This window comes from Drosophila melanogaster, chromosome 2R (genome assembly GCF_000001215.4).
Source record: "Drosophila melanogaster chromosome 2R".
NCBI lineage: Eukaryota > Metazoa > Arthropoda > Insecta > Diptera > Drosophilidae > Drosophila > Drosophila melanogaster.
In genome coordinates, this window is record NT_033778.4 from 14,042,235 (window position 1) to 14,060,443 (window position 18,209).

Consider the following 18,209-nt stretch of genomic DNA (forward strand, 5'->3'; position numbering starts at 1 on the left):
GGAATCTCTCTCACAAAAGCAATATTCCCTAGCCACATGCATCCTTACATATACATATGCACTAAACCTAACCCATATTCATTATCCGCTCCAAATTGTTTTCCTGTTATTTCGCAACAACAACAACAACATACAACAACAACAACATACAACAACAGCAAGAACACCCCAACATTTCATTTACAAAATGAAAGTGCAAAACTTTTTAAGTTAAGTTTCATGTCGCTGAGTAGTTTTCATCAGAGAACAGCCAAAAAAGCATAAAAGAGAGAAATGCGAAAGAAAGAGGAGACAGAGGGAGAGGGATATAGAGATAGAGGGAGAGAACAAAATGCTTTTGGCCTGGTCGAAAAAGGGACACGGCAACGGAATTTCATCCGATTTTTGGTCAGTTACACTGCAAAAAAAAGCTGAGCTAGTTATAATTATAATAATTAGATTTTATACCCACTTTTTCCATCTCATTACAAGCAACATATAAATATAGAAATAGAAACATTCAGAAAATTGCGTAATAATTTAAGGTCACTTAATTGTAGTCATAAAATACTTTGCATCTTTTGGCATGTAAAACTAAAACAAGCTAATTTTTGTACGTGCACCTTTTCCTGGGCGCATTTAGCTCAAGTTTTACCATGAATTTCGTTCATGCATTAACCCTCGGTTGCCTGAGACTTTTCCCTCTTAGCCACCCCAAACCTCCGTTGCATAGAAAATAGTTGAAGCAAGTTGAGTGCCGTCGAAAATGATGGGAGAGCGGGATATAACAGCTTGGGGAGGCGAAACTTGTTGACGATTGAGATTGAAATTTTTCGAGGTTTATTATAATTTTTTATTCAGACTGCCCACTCAGTGGCAGTTTCCCTTGTCGCCCTTCGTGTCCTTGGCGTCTAGTTTTTCGCCCTCACTGCGATTTTCCTCAGTGGACCATAATCAAAGGCTGTCCTGGCGAATCCTTTTCGCTCGCTTATCGGGCCAAGACACAACACGTATACACACTTAAGTCTAACGATATATTTGCATAGGACTCATTAAAAATGCCCCCAAAAGAGGAGGCATTTGGCAACGAGGGTTGCAAAAAGCCAAAACAGCATCGGATTCAACGAGTTTTCTTGGCTCAATAATATTTTCCAAAGTGGGAAGCAAATTGTGGGGGAAACCTCTTAAGTGCAAGAAATGAGCGGGCAAAGTGTAAAATGTACAATGAATTTGACAAAGAACGGTGTGGCACAAGAAGCAAATGCTGGTGTATGTATATGCACAATAAATTAAGCGCGGAGGAGAAAAAAAATAAAATAAAATGCCGAGAAGAATATAAAGTTGGAATGGTAGAATGTGTAGAAAAGGAGCAGCGGGCAAAATGGAAATTATACATTTTACTAATGAGGTTCTTTGCCCAAGAAGGATGACAGGCCATTTTTAATGGCTTTTCATTTGGCAAATTTTTAAAAGGGCTATTCAGGTTTTCGTATTATATATTTTAAGCTTAGCAGCATTTGTTTTAATCATTTTAAATGCTTCTTGTGACTTTAAGAACAAAAGCTAAACAAATAAGTCAGACATATTTTTAAGCAAACTAAAAACCTATCTCAAACCCAAAATACTACCCCATTACATGAGTATTGTAAATAATATTTATCAGATACTTATTGTGCAAAATGTATCTTGTAGCTATAACCAAAGCAACCGACGGGGCAGAAAAACCAGGCAACAGCCAAACCGAAAACAAGCGTGTAGTCCCGGCTAAAAGTTCAATGAATTCAAAATGCTGGCCATTTTGCATGTCCTGCATTAACTCGTTAAAATGCCAGGAACAACAGCAGGGTGGTGTAGTTCTAGCCACCAACAAATTTCTGTAAAATACAATAAAAAGTGGTGAAGGAGAAGGATGGATGGGGGGGGTGTGTGTGTGTGGGGATGGATAGAAATTCTGGGAGAACGAGTTGCGGAGGAGGCTTCGGTTGGTCGATCCGCAGGCGAAAGCGTCATCAAAATGCCAGGGCGCACAAAAGTATGCAGCGGAAATGTGCAAAACGTGAAAATGTGCGGAAATTATACTTGCGTCAGGCACACACACACACACACACAGAGAGAGAGAGAGAAAGAGATAGATAGACAGATAGACCGAGAGAGATAGGTAGAGTGGCTACACAACGAAAGAGACAGCTAGAATGCTCCGACTGTGCAGAGAGGGTCATATCAGATTTTATGACTTGGCCCGGTCGACTTAATGAAGTAAGCAAGAAATGCTAGCACATGCGACCAACTTCGAACTGTGCGAGTCATCTTGTATCAAAAAACAATAAATAATTTATAGCAGCAACGAACGAGGAAGTGTTGAGATCTAGGCAACAGCGAACATCCGAAAGTACACATATAATGAAATGAAAGTGGCGAAAAAGCGGAAAAATTAAACAACGCAATGCGCAGGCGCCAAGGCAATAAAAGCAAATCCCCAAAAATTCAGTTAGCTTCGCAGATTCCCGGACAACTCTTCACATAACTCGCCTTGACGTGGGGATTATGGGGCCAGGAGTTATTGGACAGATTCTACATCTGTATAACGGCTATATAACCTCTATAAATTTAATTTCCCCCCACGGTGAAAGAAGCAGAAACTTCGGCACTAAGTGAAAACGAGAGGCAACGAGAGACAATCGGCCTATTTATGAGCGAAAAACTTTGGCTACAAAAGAAAATATGATATTTTTCCCTGCTGTTTCATAATTCAACGAATTTGCTGTTGTTTTTACGTATCCAGTTTTACGGATAACGCTTCGCTTGAGATTTCGGCTTCAGTTTCAGTTACAGTTACATTTTCATGTTCAGTTCAGTTCAGTTAGGTTTTGTTTTTTTTTTGCTTTCTGACCCGGCCCATTACCTAACGCATTTGATGCTCTCAAAGGTCACATTATTTACCTTTTATATTCCCATTCGTGTCAGTGTGAGGGGAATTTTCCGGCAAGGTTGGCAAGATGGTTTTTGGTTTGGCGCAGCGAAAGCGAAGTTTCGTAATATTTTCATTCTGTTTTTCCACTCCTGCCGCTCTCTTTTTCGGCTGCGTTTCAATCAATTTGCAGGTGTTGAGCTTTTCTGGGGGGAGGTGGCAAAAAGGTGAGCGGAAAAGTTGATGAACTTTGGCGGTAAGCGTTTTTGGAGCTTAACCGTTTCGCCAGAGTTTTGAAGATGTGTGAAAATCATTTTATTCCCACCTTTCGCTCATTTCGCTGAGTTTTCCATTTTAATATGTGTATGTATGTTTGTTTGTATCTTAAGTTGCCCAGCTTCGCAATTATAGTTAGCCACCTTCCATTTGAGGGATTATTTCGGCAGCTTATGGCAGCAATATCAATCAGTTTATTCACACATATTTACCATTTTAGCTGGTATATTTCATTTTCCTGGGGCTTAGCTGGCTTTCTATCTCTTTTTTTTTTCTTTTTGGTAGTAGGCGGGCCGGCTGCATGATTGCCTCTGCTTTTGCTCACCTGGCCACTTTGATTGCTACCTTTCCGTTTTACCCATTTTATCCGACATTTCCCTGCGGCGTTTTCTTTCAGCACCTCCGCTCAGCTATTTTGCCTTGCTGTTGGCGTAAAATTTAATATTTGCCCGTGTTCTTAACCCCACAATGCCCCCCGGTTGCCTGGGTGTGTGTGTGTGTGCCTGTCTCCCCCTTCATCGTGATTATTATGCCATGTAATCTGCTTCATATAACACTGAGATGAAGACGTGGCAGTGGGAATGCGTAAGCAAGTGGCAAGTACTTTTAATACTTTCACCTCCTTGGGGCATCAGGATAGCACCCACACATACACTTGCCACGCACACACAGCCCCCAGTTGATGTGTTAGATATACATATATAAATATTTCAGTTTTTAATCTATTTTAATGGAAATTATTCGCGAGGAACAAAGTTTTTGTTGGAGCTACTGGTTTTGCATTTTATTTGCTATAATTTGCCTTTCGCCACTTGTTATTCAGCAGCTCCTCCTCCCGCGCTCCAAACTTATCCTTTTCTAAGTTTAATTTTTCTAATCTCGCAAACAAATCCTGGTGGACGTTGGAAAGTATGCTATGCTTTTTACAAGGCGCTCCTTCGCCACTTTGTGTGTGTGTGTGTTTGTGTGTGTGCGAGTGCTTTCCGCAAACAGCTCACGTCGCATATTTATAGGCTGCCAGGGCATAAAAAGCGATTTCAACTGGAGCCGAAGCTTGCCAAAAAGATTTACAAAATGTTTCCGCCTTTGTTTTTTTTGTTTTGTTTTTATTTTCTCTGCGCTTATTTTGGGTACATTTAGATTGGCTTTGGACGGCTGCAAAAACTTTTGTTTAGGTATCAGTTAGTCTGGTATTTTCTGGCTCAAAAGTTCGGTTGTTATCACCATATTTGCAGCAGTCGTCTATTCAAATTAGTTTCTATTTGAGCCGGAGAACGGAACTCAGTGCCGAGACATGCTGTCTGGCCGGCAAGGTTGACACTCATATCAAAAACAAAGTATTTGCGCAATTTGTTTAAATTTCATGCGCCACTCAGACGCAAATGCATGTTAAATGTAAAAACCAACGAGAGGCAAACGAGCCAAAGACAGAACGTTTGGCAAACAAACGAGTCTTGGTCAAGTGTAAATTCTGGTCAGGATGAGCCAGGAAATAAACTGAGAGGTGGGGTGTTACATTGCACTTCCAATCCAAACACACGCACACACACACACACACATGCCTCAGCATTTGAAATTCCATTAAATGTTGTTGCTCTGGTCGCAGGCAAAATAATTTCCAGTGACATTTTCCCTGGCTTTTCGTTGACAACCGAACTCATTTCATTAACTACCCAAACAGAACGCACAATCTGTTGCCACTACACACACACACACACACACACACACACACGCACAGTGTTATATGTATGTATATAAATATATATGTTCTCGACCATAAATATGTCTGCGGGGCCCTCACGCCCTTCAACACCACCCAAATCCCCTTCCCCCCCCCACTAACCCGCAGCAGCCACCCCTCATAAAAACACCTTGGGCATCCAAGCCACCCAAGCCACCCACTCGCTGCAGAAACGTTTTGCCCGGCCACTTTATCAAATTAATTACTTTGCCAACAAGCGGGATGAAGGATGTGCGGGGGTGTTGGGGCTGTTGGGGGCTTCGCCGGGAGGTCAAGTGGTCAGGAAAGTTGTTGTTCACTTACATTTGCCACACTTTTACGGCCATAACACGAAATCCGACTGCGAAAACGATGAGGAGGATATTGGCAAAAGGGTGAAGGGCTCAAGTGGAATTATGAAATTGCAAACTGGATTCATAACAGCTGCAGCAGGTACTTGATCGGACACAGAAGGATCTACCAGGATAAGCTAGGGATAGAGCACAGAACATTAACTAGTTACATTAAATAAACCAAAGGCATTAAGAAGAACTTAAACTATTGATGCTGCCGCAGAGAAAAAAAGTATTTGCTTAGCTTTCTTCACTACAAGGATTCTAAGCCGTCGAGCTGTTAACGTCAATTAGAAAACAACGTAGGTGTTTTGCCTCTCAGACGGCATTTCAAATACCAATCATATGCAGATATGCATTTTATTCCTACCTACTTAAAAATACCTTAAATAGAATAGAACGTTGACGTCAGTTGGAAAATTAATGTTAAATATAGCGGCGACTGTAGCAAAAAGTTGTCTCGTTTTTCTCGGTCCCAGTGGGGAAAATCAATATAATGTTGAAGCGAATGGTAACCAGTGTCACGCTAAATAATAAAGTAATTGTTGTTTTATGTGTGTTGGTAAACATTCCATGAATATTATACGTGGAGCAATGGAAAGGAATTCGCCTTCAAAGTGCGAGAGATTATTAACCCCCGGTTTTAATTTGTGTGCAAAAAAAAAAATAGAAGAAAGCCTTTTGTGCGACAACGCCCACTGGAAATCGTAGTTCTCCTCTGAGGGCCCACGTGGCGTATGTGTAATTCCATATTGTCTACTTTCATTTGATCTTGGAGTGGAGGGCGTGTGAGCGTGTGAGGGGGCGTGGCTGCGGTGCGTGTCTAATGCTCGTCACTTGAAAACTCGCCGAGCCAAAGTAATTGAAAATGTAAATGGTTGAGGTTAGTGGCAGTGGAAAGCGGATGAAAATGGGACGACGAGGATGTGGAAGTGCAGAAAGTGAGTGAAATGTTAGTGCAAAAAAAAAAGGGAAACGAAAAGTTTTCGGAAAACTGTTAGGGATCAGCTTTGGTCGACTTAATTCCCTTTTTGGCGGTTAAAACGTTACGTTGATGGCTTTAACATACTTTCATAATTAATAGTTGCAACTATATTTCACTTTGAGTTTTCTAAATTTCGTATACGCAAACCTATGTTTAAACAATATATCGATGATAAATCTTGTGGAAAAGCCGGCAGCATCAAACGGCATACCTTTCAAGCCAGCCATCTACCAATTTTTCATCTGTGGGCTGGAAAATCAATGCGAAAATTCGTGCCGCCGTATTTAGGTGAAAATGCAGACGAAATTTTCCATGCAGGTGATGTGGTGATCCTGTGGGGAAAATTGGAAAAGCAAAGGGGCAGCCGGATTCATATGGCTGGATAATTCTGCCAAATTTGCAGCTTTGCTTTTTTGTTTGTTGTTTGCATTCTGTTGTGTTCTCTATTTACCAAAGTGTGTGTGTGTGTGTGTTCGAGTGTGCGTGTGCGTGCGCCTATGTGTATCTGCCTGTGTGTGTGTGTAAATAAAATTAACGAATGTTGAACTTTCTGCTGACAAAGTTCCGGCACATGCATAAGCAAATATGTTGAAAATTTGCAATAGGAATTGATTTTCAATTTACCGAATAAGAGGGGATATATAACCAATTTGTTCCTGGTTTTCCATTAAGGGCTCTAAATGTTTAATAATAATTTTCGTAGGCATAAACCCCATTTATTGGATAAAGTAGCCAAATGCAAGCTAAATCCCATATCTTCTATCTCATTTAACTGAATGATTTTCAGCTTTCTCTTAAATCTTCCGTGTTTCTTGTTTATTTTTTTTTAAACATTGTCACGTTCTGACTTTTATTGCGAATCGCTGGCTGAGTCAGAAGCGCGCGCGTTTCATTTGCGATTCAATTTGTACCTCATAGATGCAGTCATTCGAACAGAGAGTGAAAGAATCGCGACGCGAAGAATTCTTCTCAATGCTATTTTCATGTTGATCGTGCGCCGCTGCTTTGTTCACCCTGTCGTTGTTGTTGTTGTTGTTGTTGTTGTTGCTGCCGTTGCCATGCAGCTGGTTTATCTATCAGATGCCAGCTATATGATTCATCCGTTTTATGTCTTTAGCTACGGATTTTCCGCTTTCAGCACGCTTATCGTCTGCAGATAAGCACGATATAAACGATCTGATCTCATCGAGATTCAAATTGCTTTGTTCTCGTTAATACAGGAAGTCGTTTGCAGTTCCATATCATTATGATTGCGACCAAATCAGATCGTCTCAGATCAGATCTGGCTGATCGTGTAATGATCGCCATTAGCTGGCACATTTTGTATATAGTAATCACGGAGTAAATCCAACATCGGATTGGATTGCATTGCATTGAATTGGATTGGATTGGGCACGCAAAATATTTACACTAATTAGCCACGGTCCAGTACACTCAACTACAAACGACTTGCGTTTGCGGCGGCATTAAGTTCCCATTAAGGCAACTGGCGGCTGCCACGGCAGCAAATTAAAAATGCAATTGCAAATTAAATTTAATTTAAAAATCCATCAAGTCGAATGAACGACTTGGGAACGGTGAACTGCAAAATGCCTTTTGATTTCTATGCACTCCCGCCGCATCGTAATTGATGAAGAGAAATGGAAAAAGGTGGGCAACATAAATTCAACTAATGAAATCATGACCAGATTAGGTTCTATATTTGCCGATGTTGATGTTTCACATTCCCTGACTATTCAATATTCACGGAAGATTGTGCCTTTTGGCCTCAGAAGTAGCTACCAATTTCGTGGAAATTGGCAAAACATCAAGAGAGAAAAATCATTTAGTATATTTTATTCATGCCTAGCATTCGAATATGCTGAAATATTTTCTTGAAAGAGCTTACTTTTCAGAAATTGAAATTCTTAGAATTAAATATTTTTCAATACGTTTTTAACTTAGCATTCCTCATATATTGTATAATGCTTCTGGATTGATACCAATCATATGCCATTTAGAAAATCGTTTTATGCATTTATGTTTTTAATAGTTTTGCATTGCAATTAGTTCGATAAACTTAAGCCTGAAATTGGCTTGCTTTTCCTATCATATATGTATATATTGTGATGATGCCGCCTGGTTGTTGGGGCTTTGATGAAAAATCCGGCTCGAACTCGTAAACTTTTGACAGACGATCCATTAAAATGTTTTCATAAATTTGCCACAGGTGTGCCTGAGCGGTGCCTGTGCCGCCTGTCGTATCTCGCTATTTATGTATCTGTATTGGAAAACCCTTCTTCTGAAATGAAGCCAACAAACAAATCGAAGTCATTCATCGCATCGAACGAAAAAGCCAAAGCCGAACCTCAATAATTTAAGTCAGTCCCCCCAGTCAGCCAGCCCCTCTCACGCCCACCATTCCATTTTGGGTGTCTCCCTTTTGGCCCCCCCCTTTTGGCCCCCCTTTTGGCCCCCTTTTGGCCCCCTTTTGGCCCCCTTTTGACCCACATGGCACATGCATACAGTGCAGTTCATTTCGGGCACACACATACATGTATATGTACGTACATATGTATGCATTTTGGGGGCCACACTCATGGCCATTTATGCCAAAATTTAATTTATAATTATTGCAAGTTTAATTTATGATCATTGACATGCTGCAGCAGCCGAAACACACAGAGGCACACGGAAACCGCATTGAAAGCGGGTGTTGTGGGTGGCGTCCATGTGGGTGGTGGTTGCTGGTTGGCTATTGTATCTATTCCTCGCTTCTATACACCTCCCATCGCTGCCGATTGTCTGTCATTGTGTGGAAACTGCAACTGTTTCAAAAGTTTTTCGCTACCTTCCATTGGGAAAAACTAGGGTCCTTTGGGTGGCAGCAACAGCAATGAGAGCGGGAAAATGGGGAAAAGGGGAGGAAACTCACACCGCTTGATGCGCTGAAAGTTGGCTGATATGTCGGCATCAACAATGATGATGATGACGGGAATGTGCATGTGAGTGTGGATGTGGATGTGGATGTGGATGTGGTTGGGCGCGATGCAGTTTTCCTGCACAAGTGTGTGTGTGTGTGTGGAAAGTTATAACCCCGCGCGAGCGGGAGATTTCCCCTGTCTTCTTTGGACAGGACAGGACGGGCTTGCCTGCATCTCGGAATGCGAATGGCATGCAGAGTGTGCTGGGAGTGTGCAATCTGCACGCGGGCATTCGCCAGCGTATGTGAGCATAATTACGTGGCATTGAAGTGAATGGAATGATGGGGCAGGATCGGCTTGGTCTCCTCAATTAACTCTAAAAGGACTCTCAAAGGAGATGAGATCAATGGTCTTATAACGTTACGAACTCAGTACGCTGCTTATAGCTCGATACTCAATAACAATATTACATTTTCAATTATGAAAATTCCACTTACTAATCATCATGAGTTACTTGAATTTTCCTACAAATCCGATTATCTGCCCCAACCGCTGCAATCGGATTTTGTGAGCCCTGCTCTCGTCGCTGGCAATTAAAAATCAAATTCGCTCTGCTCTAACGCTTTTCCAAATGAGATTTCGCCTGTTCCCTATATCTTCTCCTATATATCCATCCCGGTTGCTGTCATAATTTCGTTAAATAACGCAGCGCGGACACCTCATTGGATGGGATCTGATGTGATGGGATGTGATGGGATTGGATTGGATTGGAGTGGATTGGTTTAGCTAGGATCGCAGAGTAGTTCGCAGCGGGGTTTGCAAGGCAGCTAGTTTATGTCACACAAATATCGAGTGACAGACGACCAGCGGGTGGCCATCCGCCCACCTCCCATCTCCCACCTCCCACTCCCGGAATTCCCTTGGCTTCATTTTGGATTTTTTGGCTTCGCTGCCAAAATAATAACACAAAAAAAAAAGAAAACTGAAGAAAATAACATGGCGAGGCGGCAGGGAAATGGGAAAAGAGCAAAACTAAATCATTTTGGGGGCAGTTCTAAGTGGGCGTTTGTGGGCGTGGCCTCTTTGCTAATTTCATTGACTCTTCAATTTTTGGTCGGCTGCCAAGCTGCGCCAAGTGGGTGGGTGGGTGTTTTATGAGTTACTTACGCCCCGTTTGCCCTACAGTAGTACCTCCTTAACACAAAACTACATGAAATGTATTGCATTTTCGAAAGGAATTTTATATCTTATTTGTTAAGTACTATAGACTTTTTACAGACATAGTTTAGTTGTGGATAATTGCCATGCCATCGCAATGAACAGACTTTGATAATAATTACTCATAAAAGCCTTTACTGAGATTATTCGCACCTGTACGTTTTTGGGTCTGGGAAGTTTTTCAATTACTTTAAGTGCAAGTGGGCAACAAGTTTGGCTGCGGCATTCGTCACTCGTGTGGTGGGTACAGTTGTGCCTGGTCAGTCGAGCGGAGTTGAAGATATGTGTGGAAAGTCCTCGGAAAAAGGGGACCGCAGTTCCTTTAGAGTTTTATGTTCTTCGTTTCGTATATTTGTTCTTTTCTGTTTTTTTTTTTTTGCTGATACTCCAGCCTTACATGTGTCACACACACACACATGCAGGCCGGGAGGACACTGGCGGGATGGTCACATATATCATTGTCAAGTCTATATGCAAGGCATCCCCCTGCCGCCGCCACTGTGCCCCTTGTAGCAGCACCCCTTGCCCCACGAACCTCATTCCCTTGACAGCGCGTGGGGCGTGCGGCAATCTTTTTGGCTTGTCAAATGCGCATTTCCTGCTTAGAGTCCTTGCTCTATGTGTGTGTGTGTGTGTGTGCGTGTGCTGGTGTGTGTGTATCTCCTCGTTGTGCGCTTGAGTGTATCTGTGTTTGTCTCCAGCGCAATCAATACGGCGGCGCTTGGGTAATAGCTGCAGGATTTACGCGCTCGTGCGGCGTCTCCGGTTTACCCGCAAGCTCCTCCTGCTGCTCCACCTCCTCCTGTTGGTGGTCCTCCAACCACCCCGCAAAATCGTACGCCTTCGTCCTCGGCAGTTACCTTTAAACTTTTTTTTTTTTTTATTGATATTTTATGTATTAGTGGGGCTGTATCCGCCGGTGGGTGCAAAAGTGTGTATATGGGGTGGCTGGGCTTTCCTGTTCGTTGTCTTCTTTTTATGAAAGCGGCTGTAATGATTTGTTTTATGAACTTGTTCCTGCGCTTCGATCCGCAGCCAATCGATGTTTAACCAAGGCCCATCGACTTTATTTGGTTTAGGTATTTATGACAGACAGTGCAGGAAGAAGCTGTGATCCATGGGCTTAGCAAAGCCAACAAGTTTGTGGGTGCAGAGAGAGAAATAATGAATGAGACTTAAGTAGATATATCTTATTGTTAATAAATGCATGGAAAATAGCTAAGTAATGAGTAATTATTATGGATAATAAATGTATCTATAGCACCATTTCTCTGTCTGTATGAGACCACATATAACACGCCTAAAACCCTTAGTTCGCTTGCCACACGAAGCCAACATTTTACACCTTACCTTTGAATTCAGAGAGGCAGGCGCATGATTTATGGCCAACATTCGAACGTTGGTGGGTGGTGGGTTGCTCGGCTATTTAGCAGAAGGTTGCCCACACAGCGACGACCAATGCCAAAGCCAAGGCACTAAACTTCAATTAGCCCCGACGAGAGTCCATGACTTTTAATCAGCGTACTTTACGCCACTCACTCGCACTCCCTTCCACTCGCACTCGCGGCGTCCTCCTGCTCGCACGCGAGCTCAAAATGAAAATGCGTGGAGCACTGCAGAAAACACACAATAAATTAAACCAACAAGCAATTACAACAGCAACAGCACCAACTGAAAAGAGGCACAGAAGCAAAGGCAACAGTCGAAAGGTTCGACGTTAGGATATCCTGCAAGTTGAGCACTTTTTGCTGGAATTCATTACATCTAAAAAGCAGAGAAAATCTTGATTTTCTGGCTATAATGTCTTATTGAAAAGTGGTTTAGATACAAATATTGATATACCTTTACAAAGTACACCCATTTAACTTTCCTAACTTGCAACGTATCATACAAACAAAAATTTGCAAATTACTGGGTACCAAAGGGCAAACGCGACCTAAAAGTTGCTTAGTCCGCTCGATGTTACTCCTGCTGTAGTGGCTGCTATTGCTTTTGCTGATGGTCACACATGAAATGTGGAAAAACACCTTGAGGGGTGACGAGAGAACTAAGCCTTGAATTTTACCCCACACGGTGGGTCACAGTGGCTCAAAAGCGAGAAAAATCATTGTCGGAAACTATGGAAACTATGTGAAACTATTCGAGTACAGGGTGTGTGGTGTGTCCGGTGAGAAGATTTATTTGCTGCCCGCATATTCGAGTTTGGCGAGGTGGCAGCGAGTTCCGAGGACAAACATCCAAGGGGCCAAGTGGTGGTGAAGGGCTCTTTTGGGTGGGAAAAGTGGGAGTTGACTGCGGGATGTGTGGCATTGAAGTTGCTGCAGGGTCGATCGCTGGCGTTGTCCTTTCGCTCATTTTGCATGTTTGGGCCCATTACAATAACAAATGAATGGCAAATTTGCTGCTCAGTAGGGGGAAACCCCCCTCCACACACACACTCACACACATACACATGCAGTACAGATGGACAAACAGACAGACGCAGCAAAGTAGACTATGAAAAAGTGCCGAAAGATTTATGCTTCTGCTTCTCTCTCGCTGTACTTGTGTGTGTGTGTGTTTGGCAGTCAATGCGGATTCAAAAGCCATCCAGGCGATAATAAGCTTGAAAGCCCGCCACCCACTTCCAATCCACCCGCTCTGCAGAAGTGTTTCTGTGTGTGTGTGTGTGTGTTTGCGACACATCGAGCTGACAGCAAATGAGACAGCTGCAAATGGAGAAGGTAGGAAGTTTGGCCTGCCCGCCTGCCTCCATCCGCCTTCTGCCTTTCTGGCACTATGAATGCCAATCTATGTGTCGGGTATTAGCCCCAAAAATCCTTCGCGCCGGCAGCCCAGGCAAATTACCAAAGTGCCAGCAGCCGGTGACAACCGTTCGAGTGGCCTGTCGCCTGTGGGTGTTCATGTCTCAGGCATATAGCAAGCATAAGATCAAAGATCTTTGCAAAAGGGATAGTTCCTTTCATGTGCTCCTTAAAATCTGTCCAATTACTATGGTTCCTTTTAAAAAGGATTCCCTTTGTCTCGCTCAAATGGGAAATTACATGATACTTCCTATCTAGAATGAACATCCTTAAATCTCGCTGTGTTTCTATAAAGCTTTCGGGGCTTCTGATATCTACCATAACTATCTGCTGTATATATATATTAAATAGCTCAACATATATGTACATTATCCCCTTACAGGTGTCGGCTGGTCAGCATCTGCATTTGAGTGGCGACATGAAGAGCAACGTCTCGGTGGCCGCCCAGCAAGGTGTCTTCTTCAGTCAGCAGCAGGCGCAACAGCAACAGCAGCAGCAACAGCCTGGCGGCACCAACGGACCGAATCCCCAGCAGCAGCAGCAACAGCCGCATGGCGGCAACGCTGGCGGTGGAGTAGGCGTTGGCGTGGGCGTGGGTGTGGGCAACGGAGGTCCTAATCCCGGACAGCAGCAGCAGCAACCAAATCAAAACATGAGCAATGCAAATGGTAAGCGAGCATAGCAAAATTTAGTGCATTGAACATACATTCATGATTCCATGTGAATTCCATTCCAGTTCCCTCCGATGGCTTCTCGCTCTCCCAGAGCCAAAGCATGAACTTTAACCAGCAGCAGCAGCAACAGGCGGCCGCCCAGCAGCAGCAGGTGCAGCCCAATATGCGCCAGCGTCAGACGCAAGCGCAGGCAGCGGCTGCAGCAGCGGCAGCAGCGGCGCAGGCGCAGGCGGCAGCCAATGCCAGCGGACCGAATGTGCCGCTCATGCAGCAGCCGCAGGTTGGAGTGGGCGTAGGCGTCGGCGTGGGCGTGGGCGTGGGTGTGGGCAATGGTGGCGTGGTCGGTGGACCCGGTTCCGGTGGACCCAACAACGGTGCAATGAATCAGATGGGCGGACCCATGGGCGGCATGCCGGGCATGCAGATGGGTGGACCCATGAACCCGATGCAAATGAACCCTAACGCGGCCGGTCCAACCGCCCAGCAGATGATGATGGGCAGCGGCGCTGGCGGACCGGGTCAGGTTCCGGGACCTGGCCAAGGACCAAATCCGAATCAAGCCAAGTTCCTGCAGCAGCAGCAGATGATGCGCGCCCAGGCGATGCAGCAACAGCAGCAGCACATGTCTGGAGCACGACCACCACCGCCCGAGTACAATGCCACCAAGGCGCAGTTGATGCAGGCGCAGATGATGCAGCAAACGGTGGGCGGCGGTGGTGTCGGCGTCGGAGGTGTGGGCGTAGGCGTGGGCGTGGGAGGGGTCGGTGGTGCCAACGGTGGCCGCTTTCCGAACAGCGCTGCCCAGGCGGCGGCCATGCGGCGCATGACCCAGCAGCCCATACCGCCATCCGGTCCGATGATGCGACCACAGCATGCGATGTACATGCAGCAACATGGAGGAGCAGGCGGTGGCCCAAGGACCGGTATGGGTGTGCCCTATGGTGGCGGAGCAGGCGGTCCAATGGGCGGTCCGCAGCAGCAGCAGAGGCCGCCTAATGTCCAGGTTACGCCCGATGGCATGCCCATGGGTTCGCAGCAGGAGTGGCGGCACATGATGATGACACAGCAGCAGACGCAAATGGGCTTCGGTGGACCAGGACCAGGTGGACCCATGCGCCAGGGACCCGGTGGATTTAATGGAGGTAAGTCTTGAATAGTTCTAAATACCATCACTTCACTTCACTTCAACTGTCATCCCTCTTTGCAGGCAACTTTATGCCCAATGGAGCACCCAATGGTGCAGCGGGCAGTGGACCCAACGCTGGCGGCATGATGTCCGGCCCCAATGTGCCGCAAATGCAGCTGACCCCAGCGCAGATGCAACAGCAACTGATGCGCCAACAGCAGCAGCAACAGCAGCAGCAGCAGCAGCACATGGGACCTGGTGCCGCCAATAACATGCAGATGCAGCAACTGCTGCAGCAGCAGCAATCCGGAGGCGGTGGCAACATGATGGCCAGCCAGATGCAGATGACCAGCATGCACATGACCCAGACCCAGCAGCAGATCACCATGCAGCAGCAGCAGCAGTTCGTGCAGAGCACCACCACGACCACGCACCAGCAGCAGCAGATGATGCAAATGGGTCCAGGGGGCGGTGGTGGTGGCGGCGGGCCGGGATCGGCCAACAACAACAATGGTGGCGGCGGTGGCGGAGCAGCGGGCGGAGGCAACTCCGCATCGACCATTGCCAGTGCCAGTTCCATTAGCCAGACGATCAACTCGGTGGTGGCCAACTCGAATGATTTCGGTCTCGAATTCTTGGACAACCTGCCCGTGGACAGTAACTTCTCCACGCAGGATCTGATCAACTCCCTCGACAACGACAACTTCAATCTGCAGGACTTCAATATGCCGTAGACGATTGTCGATAACCACTCAAACACCACCTCCAGCCAGCACCAAACACAACCACCATCACCACCATAACCACCACGATGTTGCCTCAGTTTTGTTTAGATTTTTTTTAATTTTGTTGCCTCTTGTTGTTATTGGCCTGGACAGCCGAACCCAACCGACCCGACCTGACGCCCAACCGCCCCACACGGCCCCGCCCCCCTTGTTCCTGCCAACGAAGTTATTTTGTTTGTTATATGTGTGTGAATTTATTCCTAAGCTAAGTTCGTTCGTCTATGTTCTCTAATTTCGTGAGCTCCACTGTATTGTATTGTATTGTATTGTATTGTATTTGATCGTATTTGTATGTATTATTAGAGCTGTTCCCAAGGTCCAAGGCGAGCGGCCAATGGGCGTGGCAGAGGCGAGAGTTCGCAAAAGACATTCCATATGCAGCGGTCGAACGAAGGAATTAGGGAAATTCGAGAAAGTATTTGCAAGTACTTTGAAAACAATCGAACAGATTTCAGATTCTCATACACCGATACAGATACAGATACTACAGACTCGTTGTGCAACTTAAGCACTTGTACTTAATGCAAATTTGTAGTGCCACGCCCAGCGGATTGCACGCCCCATTTCGTTTGATTACTTAAGCAAAAACCAGATGAAATGATGGTAGCAAACACAAAAAGAACCAACAACAAAACAAAATCGAAAAACAAAACACAAAATAGTTGTACATTTTATATTGTATTTAATTTAATTTAATTTTTATAAAAACAAAATCGACAAACTAAGAGAAACAAACAAAAAAGCGAAAGAAAACAAAAACAAAAAAATGGGAAAACAGATCGAGAAACTTTCAGAATAAAGAGCAAAAATATTGGTGATATTTTAAATGCTTAAACACAAATTGAGAAATAAGCGAATCAAATGAGAAAACAACAAAAAGCGAAGACCACAAAGCATAGTGAAAGGGAAGAACTTTTAAAAAAAAAAAAGCGACATAAATTTGAGAATGAGAAGCAGTTATTATTATTATATTATAATTATTATTGTACATTAATTTTTTAGACGAGTTCATTTTTAAATGGAATTTTAAACGCGGAGCAACAGTGCGAGAAATGCGCAAACAAAACATATTTAAAAAATATACACTATATATTATGCGTAGTTTTTGGTAGTGAAACGTAATTAGTAGTTTGTTAAATAAATTGATATACACCCAGAAATACATAATATACAAATCATATGTATGCGATCCGATATATTTGATTACTGTAAAAGCAGCGCTAACAATTTACGAGTATATAATTAGTCCATAAGTCGCCACAAAATGTTTGAGGAGCTAAGCGGAGATCGAAATTTATATTTACTACATGCGCCTGGCCGCATTACCAAGTGATGCCATGCCAAGCCTAGCCACGCCCACACAAATGAGGAGGAGAAGGACGAACAATATTAGAGCAAACAAAAAGAAATCGCGAAAAGAAGAGCAAACGAAAATGCCAGAGATTCCAGCAATGAAATTATTGTACGACAACTAATTAGAGCAATTCCATAAGTCCGTAAGTTAGACACGATCAGTTGAGGCCATAGAAATTTTTGAATCAATCGGGCACATTGGTTGCCACTTCCACAATTATATAGTAACAGACAGCTCACAGCCATTTTTGCAGAGTTTACATACATACATTAATTAGGATCAGCAGCAACAAATCCATAGCACACACGCCTAGCAAAAAAAATATATAATAAATTTAATGAAAAGTATTTAAGCCGCAGACAAACAAACGATTAAAACCTAAAAAAATTTACTATTACAATTATAAATGAAATAAAATACGCGAATTGTAGTTTGTAATTAATGCTAAAGATACGAAGTAAAAATTTGTTTATAACTATTATATACCGCAAATTATATATACACTATTATTACTATATACAATATGGCATATTATTATTACATTTATATATATATATATATATACATATATATATTTCACCATTCAAGCAAAATAGCGAGCAATGTCGTTAGGTGTTCAGATGCCGCCTCGCTATGCAGTTCCATTGATCAGTTTCCCCGCGAAACTGGTGGCCAATCACGACGAGATTCAGCAGCAATCCGAACTTGATATCAATTAACAAGAAAGCAACCAGCTGCCAGCGGCAAACCATAACATACCATACCATGCTTACCATCTCGAAACTTTAAATTGCATTGCAATTGCTTTAAAGCCTGTTCGGATTTTCGGACAAGAGTAAAATCGATTTTGGTGAGACGTGTGGTTTTTCATTTGATTAGCCGGATGTATTGGGGCGCCAGCCTTCTGTTTGCCGTTTTGTTGTTCTCCGAGATTGAACGAAATGTTGGGAAGCAAAAACAAACATTTACAGATGTTCTTTTACGATTAAAAAAGGAAACTAAAAAAAATAAAATAGAAAAATATTACTTTTGTAAATAAACGAAAAGTGCTTTTTATTTCTGGGACAATACTTATTTGGATGGCTCAAAAGATTACTCATTATCTTAAGCCGAATAAATTAAGC

At 43.7% G+C, this 18,209-nt stretch overlaps 1 protein-coding gene across 4 annotated transcripts in view; it reads left to right on the plus strand.

Annotated features, from left to right (window-relative positions):
- The window catches only part of mam (mastermind), a 69,154-nt gene extending 51,032 nt beyond the window's left edge, over window positions 1-18,122 (plus strand). For 2 of the 4 annotated variants that reach the window (NM_001299472.1, NM_166030.2), the window contains exons 4-6: window positions 13,529-13,814; window positions 13,883-14,962; window positions 15,028-18,122. In NM_001299472.1, coding sequence (NP_001286401.1) covers window positions 13,529-13,814; window positions 13,883-14,962; window positions 15,028-15,680 — 2,019 coding nt within the window. In that variant the 3' untranslated portion in view covers window positions 15,681-18,122. The remainder of the gene's footprint in view (window positions 1-13,528; window positions 13,815-13,882; window positions 14,963-15,027) is intronic. The other 2 variants (NM_080376.2, NM_206109.2) reach the window with 2 other exon arrangements.
- Window positions 18,123-18,209: the final 87 nt, after the last annotated feature.